This window comes from Durio zibethinus, chromosome 25, assembly GCF_047325235.1.
Source record: "Durio zibethinus cultivar Kanyao isolate XHJ-2024 chromosome 25, ASM4732523v1, whole genome shotgun sequence".
Lineage (NCBI taxonomy): Eukaryota > Viridiplantae > Streptophyta > Magnoliopsida > Malvales > Malvaceae > Durio > Durio zibethinus.
The window spans coordinates 15750727-15765472 of NC_143186.1; the positions used below are offsets into that span (position 1 = coordinate 15750727).

Consider the following 14746-nt stretch of genomic DNA (forward strand, 5'->3'; position numbering starts at 1 on the left):
ATATATGAATTGTTAATATCAAATATGAATATAATTTAATTTTATCTATGAACGTCTCTAAGTATAAACACTCCAGAATCGTTTACTTTTAGTTACTTTATGTTTATAACAACTTTTTCATTCTCTTCCCCTTTTTCTTTCTTGATCTTTTTTCTTTTCTTTTTTTTTTTTTAAGTCTCTTTTTTTTTTTTTTTTAACAAAATCGTGAATTTGGAGCCTTAACCTTCAAGACACTCCAAAAGCTTCTATTTTAGCCTTCTTTTTTTCTTTTTAATTTTTGCCTTTTCAACAATTTTTTTTTGAAAAATTGTGAAACTACGGATGTAAGCTCTACAAGCATATATGTGAGTACTTTTTATTTACACATGAACGGAACAACCCAACAAAATTAATAAAAAAATAAAACATTCATGTGATAAAAAAAAAAAAACAAACGCTTTGCTTCTCAAATAAAATTCTCTATCCCAAATTATCACTCCAATTATTTTTTTAAAGTATTGATTCCCTGTGTTTATCTATACAACTGCTTTTATTGCCTTTTACAGATTAATATTACGAAGGCTTTTGCAACTTTTTCTACATTGAATCTCTGTTTCTGTTGAAAGAGCGAGAATTGACAACAAAAAAATTACAAAACAAAGCCTGTTTTCTTCCTCTTTGTTAATGAAACTGATGTCACTCTAAAAAATGTCAGCTTAATGTCAGCTTCTGCTTCAATCTGCTGCTGTAAGCTTTCTTTCTTTCTCAAAACTGAACTTCTTCTTTGCTTCTTCACTATCTTTGGCTGTCTGTTTATGAGATTTTTTTTTTCTGGGTTTTGATAGCAAATTCACCTTTATTTTCATTTATCGGGAAAAGGGTCTTCTTGTTTCTTTGAGATTAATGAAAGCTTTTTGTTTTAACTTTTTTTCTTGCGTTTGTTTGTGAAAATAGGATTTTTACAGTTTGCTTCTTGAGAGTTCTTTTAAAAGTATATGTAATTCTGGTTTCAGGGGTAGACTGTGATTCTACGAATCATCTGTCCCGTGGGCAAAATCAGCCTGAATTCCAGCACCAAAGCATCCCACGATAAAAGTCTCAATCATTCATTAACTCTCACTGGCAATTCCTCAAAGACTTTCTCTGCATCTTCCATGAACAAAAACTTCAACTAAACACTTCACTAAACCACTGTCACATACGAATCCAATCCCAACCTAACTTTCAAAAAGACTTCTTTGTTTCTTCATCCGTTTTCTACCATTGCTCTTGATGACTAACTCACATAATCAAACAAAAAGTTTAAGCTCACCTAATCCCGTCCCTATAGTTCCTTGAACGTCTTCTTTAACAATGTCAAATTCCTTAAAATCATCGGGAAACCCGATTTGCCAAAACATTAACCATTTGCCTGATGCTATTCTTCACCACGTATTATCTTTTCTTCCCACGAAAGAGGCTGTGGCCACATCCGTTCTTTCGAAACGATGGCATTCACTTTGGACTTGGGTTCGCGTTCTTGATTTTGAGGACTCACCAAGTTGCGAAACCAATGAAAAACAGAGAATAGACTTCATGCACTTCGTTTACAGAGCTTTGATCCTCAACAGGGCGGTTTCTCTAGACAAGTTTCGTCTCAATTGCGACATCATTCACGGTCCTTCGTGTCTTAACGCATGGATTGATGGTGCAATTCGCAAAGACATCGTCCAAGAAGTGGATATCTCAGTTTCAGCTACACAAAAATCCCATTTCTTGAAACTCCCAAGCTGTGTTTTCACGACCAAGAATTTAAAGGTTCTGAAACTGAGTAAAGGAATTCTTATCGATGTTCCTAATAGCATGTCAGTTTGTTTCCAAGTCTAAAGGTTTTGCATCTTGATTTTGTTGAATACGCGAATAATGATTCTGTTTCGAGGCTTCTTCAGGGTTGTACTGTTTTGGAGGAATTGCTTGTAAACAGATCTTTCAGAGATAATGTGAGAAATTTCATTATTTCCGTACCTAGATTGAAGACTTTGAACATAAGTGAGCTTTTAGAACCAAAAAACTTGTTAGAATATTTTAGTCACAGTTACCATTATGAGCTTACGATAAATGCCCCGAATCTTGAGTACCTTGAAATTATAGATTTGGAGAGTTTGGTGCACTTGGAAAGTGTCTTTGTTAGCTTAATCAAAGCAAATATTTCTTTTCATGGAACTGGCCTGTTCCAACTTGCCAAAGCCCTCTGCAATGCTAAGTTTCTTTTCTTGAAATGGACCCGTTGTGGCAACTCCAGGGTAAGAATGTGCACAATCTGTATCAAAGCTTGATTTTCATCTCTTTTTGTATATGCTATTTTGCTGATTATATTTACCATGGTTATTATGTTTATTTCTGGTATTAATATGTCTATGGTGACTATGATTCTCTTATTTTTCTCCTCTTATAGGCATCACTTGAGAATGCCTCCTTTCCTTTGTTTCTTAATCTGACTCAACTAGAGCTACATTCTGGTTTTGAAGACTGGGATGTGATACCACACTTTCTTGACAATTCTCCTAATTTAGAAGTCCTTGTCCTTGAGGTTAGTTCAATTAAAAACTTTTAATCCGTTACGGAATATAATCATTGTTGTTTAAATCATAGCTTTTGGTATTCAATCATTTGACTCAATTGTTGGTGTATAACAGTCCCGCGCAAACATCAGGGTTCGAATCTCCTCTTTCCCAAATAATAAAAGAAATAGTCCTAGTTTTTTGTAATCCAACTGCAATGTTAAAGGCTTTCATTGTTTTTCTAATTGCTGATGTCCTATTAATTATGAATCATGCTATCTGGGCTAACTGGAAAATTTTTGCATGGCCACAGAATCCAATAATCATGAGGAATAAGCAAGAGTGTTTTCCCAAATGTTTATCCCCACACCTAAGAAAAGTTCTCTGCAGAGGATTTGAAGGATGTGAGCATGAGCTAAAAATGGTGGAGTATATATTAATGAATGCTAGAGCTTTGGAGTTGATCCAAATATGTAGTAGCTTTGATATGTCTTTCGAGTCAAAGTTTGCCTTGCTCCAGAAGTTATCAAAGTTTCCAAGACGTTCTGAGACATGTCAACTTACATTCAAGTGAGAGATTCTTCTTGAAGATAATAGTAAGTCCTATTGATTTTCCCTTCTTTAATTTTGAGATATAATTCAAATAAATGTTGTTTATAAGGTTAATTATCTTAATCTCAGTTAATATAAGTAAAAATCATGTTGCTTGAAAAAAATTGTGAAAATAATGTTAAAGATTTTGTATCAATAACGCTACTGATCACATGGAGCTGCACTTGATATCAATGAAAAAACCTGCATTATGTACACCAAGCAAGAAAGGTTCCTTTTCTTTTGAATAAATTTGACCCATTTCATGCTCTCATTTAAGCATTTATATATGTATGTGCTCTTTATGATTCATCAGGTTTATTTGGCTCATTATTTTGCTTTTCCTCTCCCAAGGTTTATTGAACACAGGATTTTTATCCGGCCCACTGCCCATGATGCATCCAAAGCATGTAATTAGAGAAAATAAATTAGGTGGTTTTTTTCTTAACAAAAGTTAAGGAAATTATTGTGCATTTTAGCCAATTTTTGTTTGTGGATTAATTTGAGTTAAGACTGTATATATTATAGCATACAAATATTGTCAGTTACAGCATCCTCATTGATAGCTTTTGCAAACAAGGATTAATGTTGGAAGCATCACATGAATTCCATTGTACTCTAGATAGACATTTATTGTGTTACATAGAGTTATTGCAATGTTGGTCGATTAGCTGAGGCTAAGCTGTTATGATGAGAACTGTTCATGAATGGAATAAAGCCTGATATTTTGTTAGAACAAACACTTCTGGAGTATAATCTTTAGAATAGGAGTAAATTACTCCATGCATTCTTATCCCCTGCTGCAATTATCATGAGCCGTTCTGCTGATCTGTTTCCTTTATCATTTTGGGTGGCTGGTGATTTCAGAGTACTAGTATATTATTTCATCAGGTGATGTCTACTTTTTCTGGTATGAATGTTCGAGGTAGTGTTTCTAGATTCTACTATCAATAAAATTTGTGTAATTCATTTTTCTATAGAATTATTCTATTTAGTGCATTTTTCTATAGAATTCTACAGAAATGAAACATAAGAATATGCGACATCATTCACAGTCCTCCATGTCTTAACACTTGGATATTCCCTTTCCAATAATTGAATGGAAAAACAATGTTAGGATACCGGTTGTACTTCAGGATTTGCAGATGGAGATCTTGGAGGTGACGATGAGAAAGGCTTGGGTGGGATGCTGAGGGAATCAATGTTCCCTTCCATCATTTCTACCACTCTACTCATTGGTGGGCGATTTGATGGGTCAGTTTGTATGCACCACAAGCTCACAATTATCATCTTTCTTACTCTTTCTCGATCAGCTTCATCTATAATACCCTGTAATTCTAAATCTTCATCCAACTCTATACGACTATAAATCCAATGTGGAAAATATATTTCACTTGTATGATCAACTTCCACATTAATATTTTGTCTACCCCCAACCATCTCTAAAATCATCATTCCATAACTATAGGCATCGGATTTGTGAGATACTCTTCCAAAGTTCCTTGAATAAACTTCAGGAGCAATGTATCCGGCAGTTCCTCTTGCACCTGTCATGGATATGGCACTTTCTTTTTCGGGACACAATCTTGCAAGACCAAAATCAGATATCTTTGGACGGAACTCGTCATCTAGGAGAATGTTGTGAGGCTTGATGTCAAAATGCAGAATGCGCGTGTTACAGCCACGATGCAAATATTCTAACCCTCTAGCTATGCCAACTGCAATTTGGTACAAAGTTTCCCACTTTAATTGACGTTGTTCCTTCTCTTGAAATATGAACTTGTCGAGTGATCCATTTTTCATGAACTCATAGATGAGAGCCCTCCGGCGACCCTCAAAACAGAAGCCCAAAAGGGTGACCACGTTGACATGGGAAGTTCTGCTAATGCTTGCTACCTCATTCATAAATTCTTCCCCATTGCCTTTCGATTTATTCAAAATCTTTACTGCAACTTGTCGTCCATCGGGCAGCTTGCCTCTGTAAACATCCCCATAGCCTCCTTTACCTAATTTATCCCGGAATGAGTTTGTCATGGTCTTGATATCTGAATATCTATACCTTTTTGGTGTATGGAATTCATGGCCCTTTAGGAAGGCTTCAATTTTCTTATCTCCTTCCCTTCCATCCTTGGATGACAATATTTTGATCAAGCAGACAAGAATAATTACCACTACTGCTCCAGCAACTGAAGAAGCTGCATTCAAAGAGAGGCTTTATTTAAACATAACATTGAGTCAAATGCTCATGTGCACAACATTTCAATCTTTATATTTTCAAGAAACAGAGGCTTTTTTTAAGTGACTTTCCCTCCAAATCATAAGAGTGAAATGTGTAATCTGATTACTGAAGAAAAAAAAGGCAAATCAGCTTGATGACTATGTACATTACCTGTTGCAACTTTTATAACAAAACCAGTAGAATCATTTCCTGCAACATGAGAAATGAAAATGCAAATGAATAATCTGATCACCGAAGAAGAAAAAAAAAAGACAAAAGTGGGCTAGTTTCTATCAGGATTCAAGACTGATTGGAGACAAATGGAGAGTCAAAGAGTGTATTTTTTTGAGAAATTGAAATATACCAAAATTTGTTCATCATCGCATCTGTACTTTGAATTATCTATGAACAAAAAAAAAAAGCAAATCTTTTATATTTCAAAATCATACCAAATTTCTCTATCCCTTTTCATCTTAATTTCTGACGGGTCTGAACTTTTCAACATAAGTAGATCCATGATTTATATATCCTCCAAGGAAAAACCAAGGTGATATATGTCAAGTTTTCTCATAGTTATACGCTATTAGGTCGTGTATTGAGATTTGATTTGATTTTTTTTTTTTTTTAGATCTTGAAAAGAGCATACCAGGTCTTGGAGTACAGTGCGGCCTATCCGGGCAAAAGCACTTGAAACGGCGGGTACTATTATCAATTCCACACTTGCCACCATTGGCCTCGCAAATGCTACAGTCGCTCGCTATCCAATTCAAAACAAACCCCCTGCCTCGCGCATCGTTAATACCCGGATCTGTTCCATCATAAAAAGCCACAGGCACCACCACCGATTTATTACAATATTTTGAAGCATAATCCAGCATAGGGTTGTCACTGAACATTTCCAACGTTATTTTAGTTCTATATTCAGCAGGACAAATAACCTTAAACTGTCCAAGATCCCAGGTCAAATTCGTTTGCAAGGTTGAGTTACAATTGGAGAGCAAAACCATTTCTCCTTGGCCTTGGGGGAGATAAAGCCAGTCACCAGGAATGGATATGTTTCGGATTGATTGGCTGCAAATTTCATCGACGTCAGGAGTAACTTTTGACACGCGAAAAGATTGGTTGTGATAAAAGATATCATGGATGATATAATCGCCATCAGGCATGCTAAAAATTGGGTTTGTGTTGTTTCTGCAGGAGATGTTGAATCCAGGATAACCACATCTAGCTTCCTGCTGCTCCTGGATGAAGAATGGGAACTCTATGTTGAGCTTACCACAATTTCTGGTGACGTTGCAGATTGCAAGTGATTTTCTTACCGCGAAGAAGAAAATAACAATATATACATTCATCACCAGAAGGAAGGACAATTTGAAACTCATGATGCAGTTAGGAATCGATGAACCAGAGGAAGGAATCAGACGTTGAATAACTAAAATAACCCAATCTGCTACCCAGCTTCTGTGACAACAAACATCTCTGAATGATGAAAATCAATATCAACCCCGGCGGAATCGGTTGGGAAGGGATAATTTCTAAAAGTTTCTCTCATTAAAGTAATCAGTACCATCATTTCCATCTGATATAGACATTTAATTGCAAAGTTCAAAGGATGACTTTGACCCACGTAGTCACCTGCAACTACTGTATTCTCAGTACTTTTTTTCACCAAAGTTTTCTTAGTAATTTAATTAGTAGTTTATTTTTTTTATGTAAAAAAACACTATAATAAACAAAGAATCAAAGAATTATATATATATATATATGCAAGCTTAATTTAATGTAAGTTGGAATTGCTTTGTATCAACTAAAGTTTATAATTGATTTTAATAAAAAAAATTTTAAATTTCAGAATTTAGAATATATATAATATATCTTAAATAAATCTTATTTCTATTAATTATAATTGAAAATTTATAATAAAAAAATTCAAAGTGAAAAATTTAGAAATTAAATGAACAAATATAAAAAATTTTACACAGAAGGTATGGTTTTTCAACACCAACTTCTAAATGGCAACGCACGCGTTGTTTACAAAGTCAAGAAAATGAACACGCTTTTGAAAGGAAGCTAACTCTTGAATGAGAAAATGGGTACAACTTACGTCGTCGTTTCTTCAAATTTAATTCTCATATCAATTTATTATTTCAAAAAAAATTCTTACATCTATTTATAGATCAAATTTAATTATTTTTTATTAGTTAAAATACTAAAAAAAAAAGCTTATGAACTATCTTATTTTTCTTAAGCAAATTTTTATATTTTTATTATACTTAAATAAATTATTATTTTTTGATTTATTTTTAAATAAATTTTTATTTCAAATTAAATTTCAATTTATATTAAAAGTTTATTTGAGTATAACTGTATAAATTTAAATATAAAAATTCATTTAGATCTAAATTAAAATTTTGTTCAATTAAAAATTAAAAGCTTGTTGGGTTCATTTTATTTAATAATTTTTTATTATAATCTTAAAATTATTCAATCAAAATAAAAAATTTATATAAAAACCATTACTTCATATAAATTTTTGATGAACTTTATATAATTTTAAATTATAATTAATTAATTATAATATAATAATTAGAAGATGTGATTTATATTAAAGGTTATAGACGAGATCTATATTCCATAAATATTTAGTTCGAGATTTCTTGCCAGTTTCAAAACCACCGAATTTTGACTAGCAAAATGAGCAAATGAAACACTGTAGTCTATTACACCTGTCAACGCAAAGGTAAAGCTCTTCAACTTTGCGTTTTAATGCAATTTTAATCCATGAATTAAGCTGAAATCAAACATCTTATAAATGTGACAGTTGTTATCCCTTTCAGAGGACAGGATTGTTTTTATCATATACCTTGTTAATTATCTTTTTTTTTTATTATTATTATTGTTGGCTGGTCAATCATATATTATAATTCCTCTTTGATGATTTTATGAATTTGACAAAAATTAAAAAATATATTTTATATTTGATAAGTTCAAATAAATTATGACATAATATGATAAAATTTATTTTTTATGCATGTTAAATATAAAATAAATAAATATAGCAAGTGAAAGTATACTGTAAGTGAGTATACGCATGTGTCTACAGAATTATTTATAACATGAAATAAAATATATTAGGAATTTAGGATGAGGACTTCAAAATATAAACAGTATCTCAGAAAACATAAATCAACTCCTACTAAAAAACAGGAACAAATCTGATGCAAGGAACATAGAAAAGAAAATTTGGTAGTTCATAGGACATTTCACTACCATATGATTACGAAAGTTCGATAAGCAGCTCACTAACGATCATCGTTCAATGTCAGACATAGCACTATGGCCCAAGTTCCACAGAAACATTGCCATTCTCCTGCAAATAGGTATCGAATTTCACTGCATTTTCCTGTCCATTGAACCCCCAAATTCTAACTGTCTTGAGTTGGTGCAACAAGCATTTGGGCGCAATTGGTGGTGGCTTCCACACAAGTTTATCAAGCTCCCTCTGGTTAAGCCGTCCATTTTCCTGAAAAGTCAGGAACAGAAGTCAGAAAAATGACATTCAACATTAATTTGGACACATTATTAGTGAATTGAAATTATAATTATAAAGCCAGCAATCACATGATTTGTTGATAGAACGATGAACTTTTAATTTCAATAATGGAGATTTAAATCCTGATAACATCAAGTATATAAAAAAAAAGTTATAATGATAAAACTAACTCACCTACCCAAGGACAAGCACTTCCAAATTAGGTGAATTCTCAAGCAACTTCAGCAGCAATGAACCACAGCCTTCATTACATCTCAGCCTCAATTCAGTCAAACTATTAAACATGAGATACGTTCAGCTTTTACAGAGGAGAAATCTACATACCAAACAAAGAATTAATAATACTATACGGAAGAAATACGGGAACGATTGCTGAAAAAAACTTAATAGAATGCCAAAGCAACTCATCTAGCACAAGAAACTCCCCCATGTTAGGCACCTTTAAGTTAAACAGACTTGAAGCCTATTTCAGCTCCACATATATCCAAAAATCAGAATGCGTTATTCATTCACTTGAATGAAATAACTTTGTTGGATTTATGCGCGAGGGAGAGAGAGAAAGAATGAAAGAATCATGATAGGATATTGAAAGGAAAAAGAAAACAAGAAGAAGAAGAAGCTGACCTTCACATTTGGTTCACATAAACTAAGAAACTTTGCACTAGAAATACACCTAAGTATCTTAACTTGAAATCTAGCTATATTTGGTTTCTTCTTCTGGTTACTCAAAACAACATGAATTTTTTATCTGACAAGAGAATTCTAGTGTCAGCATACTTTCATCACTCAAATCATGATAATAATCATCATATCGATCGTATGACAAGCAATCTATATCGTCGAGGACTTCAACGAAGAGGATGAAACATGAAGATTCTGTATTCCGTTTAATTTGCATCCTTTCATGGTCAACTCTTCAAGTACAGGGCAGCTAGAAAAAAGCTTTGTACTTGAAGAACTCCTTCAGAATTCAATTGCGTCAAGATGAATGATCTTCAGACTTGGAAAACAGTATGATCCAGAAAATATTTAAAAATAAATTTCTTCCCAGCTTCAAAACCACCAAATTTTCACTAGGCAAAAAAGAAACTGAAAGGAAATAGTCTTTTAACCTGTCAATGGACAGATGAAGTTCTTGAACTTTACGTTCTAATGCATTACAAGTCCATGAATCGAGATGAAACCTATAGCGCCTACTGCAATGAAGACGAAATTTATGCATAGAAGATTTACATGTCCTCATCAGTACTCTATCCACATAATTATGACCTCCAACTCCATAGACACCACCTTTGTTAGTATCGAACATCAAAGTCAAGAATAGAGACAGAAGCCCACGAAAACCTCCAATTTGGGGATAAAATGCTTGTTCGGACGGCATTTTTAATCGGAAGGAAAGAGAGGATTTGACATGAAGTTCCTTCGGCAAGTAACTGATTCTATCCACACCCCTTACAGGACACTGCATTAATGGATGTTTTCTTAGAAAGAATGTCAAAGATACAATGCCTTAATAAAAGAAGAAGAATGAATCCTAATGATGACAATCTCTTCATGGTCTTATAACATTACTTGATACTTAATCCATAAATTTACACAACACAGAAGTCTCTTCCATCTATAAATGAAAACATTTAGGCTCCATTTTGCTGCAGTTGCGCTTTTTAGCCAATTTTTGTTTGTGGATTAATTTAACATTGTATGTGTTATAGCGATTAAATGTTTTCAGTTATAGCGTCCTCATTGATAGCTTTGGCAGACAAAATTACTGTTGGAAGCATGACATGAATTCCATTGTACTGTAGATAGACATTTATTGCTTTCCGTAGTTTCATTTTCAATTCTAATTCGTGGTTATTGGAAAGTTGGTCAATTAGCTGATGCCAAGCTGTTATGACAACAAATATTCATCAATAGAATAATGCCTGATATTTTTTTAGAACGAAAACCTGTGGAGTATAATCTTTAGAATAGGAGTAAATTACTCCATGCATTCTTATCCCCCGTTGCAATCTTCATCGGCCATTCTGCGGATTTGTTGTCTTTATGATTTTGGGTGGCTGGTGATTTCAGAGTACTAGTATATTATTTCATCAGGAGTTTCAATGACGGTATTTGAGGTCTTCTCTTTTTTCTGGTATGAATATTGGAGTAAGTACTTTTATATTCTACAATCAATAAAATTTATATGTAATTCATTTTTCCATAGAATTATTCTATGTGGTGCATTTTTCTGTAGAATTCTACAGAAATGAAACATAAGAATATGCGACATCATTCACAGTCCTTCATGTCTTAGCACTTGGATCTTCCCTTTCCAATACTTGAATGGAAGAACAATGTCAGGATACCGGTTGTACTTCAGGATTTGCAGGTGGAGATCTTGGAGGTGACGATGAGAAAGGCTTGGGTGGGATGCTGAGGGAATCAATGTTCCCTTCCATCATTTCTACCACTCTACTCATCGGTGGGCGATTTGATGGGTCAGTTTGTATGCACCACAAGCTCACAATTATCATCTTTCTTACTCTTTCTCGATCATCTTCATCCATAATACCCTGTAATCCTAAATCTTCATCCAACTCTATACGACTATAAATCCAATATGGAAAATATATTTCACTTGTATGATCAACTTCCACATGAATATTTTGTCTACCCCCAACCATCTCCAAAATCATCATTCCATAACTATAGACATCGGATTTGTGAGACACTCTTCCAAAATTCCTTGAATATACTTCAGGAGCAATATATCCGGCAGTTCCTCTCGCACCTGTCATGGATATGGCACTTTCTTTTTCGGGACACAATCTTGCAAGACCAAAATCAGATATCTTTGGACGGAACTCATCATCTAGGAGAATGTTGTGAGGCTTGATGTCAAAATGCAGAATGCGCATGTTACAGCCACGGTGCAAATATTCTAACCCTCTAGCTATGCCAACTGCAATTTGGTACAATGTTTCCCACTTTAATTGACGTTGTTCCTTCTCTTGAAATATGAACTTGTCGAGTGATCCATTTTTCATGAACTCATAGATGAGAGCCCTCCGGCGACCTTCAAAACAGAAGCCCAAAAGACTGACCACGTTGACATGGGAAGTTCTGCTAACGCTTGCTACCTCATTCATAAATTCTTCCCCATTGCCTTTTGCTTTATTCAAAATCTTCACTGCAACTTGTCGTCCATCTGGCAGCTTGCCTCTGTAAACATCCCCAAAGCCTCCTTTACCTAATTTATCCCGGAATGAGTTCGTCATAGTCTTGATATCTGAATATCTATACCTTTTTGGTGTTTGGAATTCATGGCCCTTTAGGAAGGCTTCAATTTTCTTATCTCCTTCCGTTCCATCCTTGAATGAGAATCTTTTGATCAAGCAGACGACAAGAAGAATTAACACTGCTGCTCCAGCAACTGAAGAAGCTGCATTCAAAGATAGGCTTTATTTAAAGATAACATTGAGCCAAATGCTCATGTGCACAATATTTCAATCTATATTTTCAAGAAACAGAGGTTTTTTTAAATGACTTTTCCTCCAAATCATAAGTGAAATGTATAATCTGATTACCGAAGAAAAAAAAAAGGCAAATCAGCTTGATGACTAAGTAAATTACCTGTTGCAACTTTAATAACAAAACCAGTAGAATCATTTCCTGCAACATGAGAAACGAAAATGCAAATGTATAATCTGATTACAATAGAAAAAAAGGGACAAAGTGGGCTAGTTTCTATCAGGATTCAGGACTGATTGGAGACTAATGGAGAGTCAAAGAGTGTATTTTTTCTGAGAAATTGAAATACACCAAAATTTGTACATCATCGCATCTCTACTTTGAATTATCTACGAACAAAAAAAGGTAGTCCTTTAAATTTCAAAATCATACCAAATTTCTCTATCCCTTTTCATCTTAATTTCTAACGGGTCTGAATTTTTCAAAATTATGTAGATCCATGATTTATATGGAAAAACTAAGCTATCATTTCTAGAGCATTCAAACAGCAAAAATCCAATCCTTGTATTACCTAAGCCAAAACTCAGCTTGACCATGAAAGTTAAGAGAGAGGAAATAGGTACCTTGTTAGAGAATGGTCGAACCTCTGTTCACAATTGTGTTTGACCTTCTTTCCCTATTCTTTTATTGCTTATTATCATTTATTTCACTTATATTATCAATTTCATAATATTTGAGCTTTGAGTTAAAATTTTAATAATCCAATTCATTCCTACTTGGATTGCTTTTTTTAAGCGTGCTTGTATCAAATAGATAATAGTGCATGCTTATATTTAATGATACGTGCGTGCATGTGTCTAATGATCTTTATTATCCTATTAACTGTAAAATGGCAGTTGTTCCTACAGAGAAGATAGAGAATTCCCAAGACAACAAAAGAAGGTTTCTCCTCTTAATTGTTTAGACTGCATTAACAAGAAGAAAGCGAGAGAAAAATGCATACCAGGAGGACAGCGCCAAGCGTGAGGTCCATCCGGGCAAAAGCACTTGAAATGGTAGGTACTGTAATCAAATCCACACTTTCCACCACTTGCCTCGCAAATGCTACAGCTGCTCGCTATCCAATTCAATACAAATCCTCTGTTCAATATATCTTCGATACTTCCCTCTTCTTCATATGATGTAGCCACAGGCGCCACCACCGTGTTATTACAAATTTCTGAAGCAAAATACTGCATAGGATCGTTATTGAACAATGCCAACGTTGTATTAGCTTCATTTTCAGCAGAACAATTAACCTTGGACTGTGAAAGTTCCCGGGTCAATAAGGTTAAGTCGCAATTGAAGAGCAAAAATATTTGTCTTTGGTCTGAGGGGAGATAAAACCGGTCTTCAGGAAAGGAAATGTTTGAGATTGAATGGCTGCAAACCGCATCTCTAGCAAAAGCGATGTCTTTTGACACGCGAAAAGATTGATTCTGATAAAAGATATCATGGATGACATAGTCGCCGTCAGGAAAGCTAAGAATTGGTTGTGTGTTGTTTCTGCAGGAGATGTTGAATCCCGGATAACCACATGCAGAGTCCTGCTCCAGAATGAAGAATGGGAACTTTATGTTAAGCCTACCACAATTTCTGGGGACGCTGCAGAATGTAAAGTAATCTTCCTCCGCCGCAAGGGATTTTCTTACAGCGAAGAAGAAAATAACAATAAACACATTCATCAACAGAAGGAAGGACAATTTGAAACTCATGATGCAGTAACGAATCAATGAACCAGAGGAAAGGAATCAGACGTTGAATAATGAAGATAACCCAATCTGCTACCCAGTTTCTGTGACAACAAACATGTTTGACTGAAAAGTTTGACAGATATCAATATCAATCCCCGCGGAATGCGTTGGGAAGGGATAATTTCTGGAGCTTCTCTCGTTAATTAATCATTTCTATATAGACATTTGACTGCAAAGTTCAAAGGATGACATTGACCCACGTAGCATTCGTATAATCTTTCTACTGGCTCTATTTATAAAACACTAGTATGTACGTAGTCACCTGCAACTACTGTATTCTCAGTACTTTTTTCACTTCTTAGATTAGTAGTTTTTTTTATGCAACAAAAAAACTAAAATAAACAAAGAATCAAAGAATTTTATATATGTATATAATGCAAGCTTAATTTAATGTAAAGTAGAATTGCTTTCTATCAACTAAAGTTTATAATTAATTTTAATAAAAAAATTTTAAAATGTTAGAGTTTAGAATAAATAATAAAAAATAGTATTTTTTTGGCAGTTCAAAAGTTTGACATATATTTATACAATTTATATATATTAGTTTTTTTAGTATAAAAGAAACAACAGTTTAGGGATAAAATAAAAAAATTATAAGTGTCAAAATGTGTTACAC

The 14746-nt window shown here is 33.9% G+C and overlaps 2 protein-coding genes and 1 pseudogene across 3 annotated transcripts; 1 reads left to right on the top strand and 2 right to left on the bottom strand.

Annotated features, from left to right (window-relative positions):
• The first annotated feature begins 367 nt into the window (after nt 1–367).
• On the top strand, nt 368–3911 carry LOC111275826 (F-box protein At4g09920-like; annotated as a pseudogene). The gene is made up of 4 exons (XR_016333686.1): nt 368–726; nt 993–2261; nt 2414–2548; nt 2833–3911. The product of XR_016333686.1 is annotated as an F-box protein At4g09920-like (transcript).
• Nucleotides 3912–4055: 144 nt separating this feature from the next.
• LOC111275825 (LEAF RUST 10 DISEASE-RESISTANCE LOCUS RECEPTOR-LIKE PROTEIN KINASE-like 2.1) lies at nt 4056–6900 on the bottom strand. Its single transcript, XM_022861367.2, has 3 exons — nt 5975–6900; nt 5500–5538; nt 4056–5305 (listed from the first exon to the last, which is right to left on the bottom strand). Exons 1-3 carry the CDS (start codon nt 6708–6710, stop codon nt 4224–4226), a joined length of 1857 nt encoding a protein of 618 aa, XP_022717102.2. The 5' UTR covers nt 6711–6900; the 3' UTR covers nt 4056–4223.
• Nucleotides 6901–11055: 4155 nt separating this feature from the next.
• LOC111275823 (LEAF RUST 10 DISEASE-RESISTANCE LOCUS RECEPTOR-LIKE PROTEIN KINASE-like 2.1) lies at nt 11056–14343 on the bottom strand. Its single transcript, XM_022861364.2, has 3 exons — nt 13341–14343; nt 12500–12538; nt 11056–12308 (listed from the first exon to the last, which is right to left on the bottom strand). The coding sequence occupies exons 1-3, from the start codon at nt 14089–14091 to the stop codon at nt 11224–11226; spliced, it is 1875 nt and encodes a 624-aa protein (XP_022717099.2). The 5' UTR covers nt 14092–14343; the 3' UTR covers nt 11056–11223.
• Between the last annotated feature and the right edge of the window lie 403 nt (nt 14344–14746).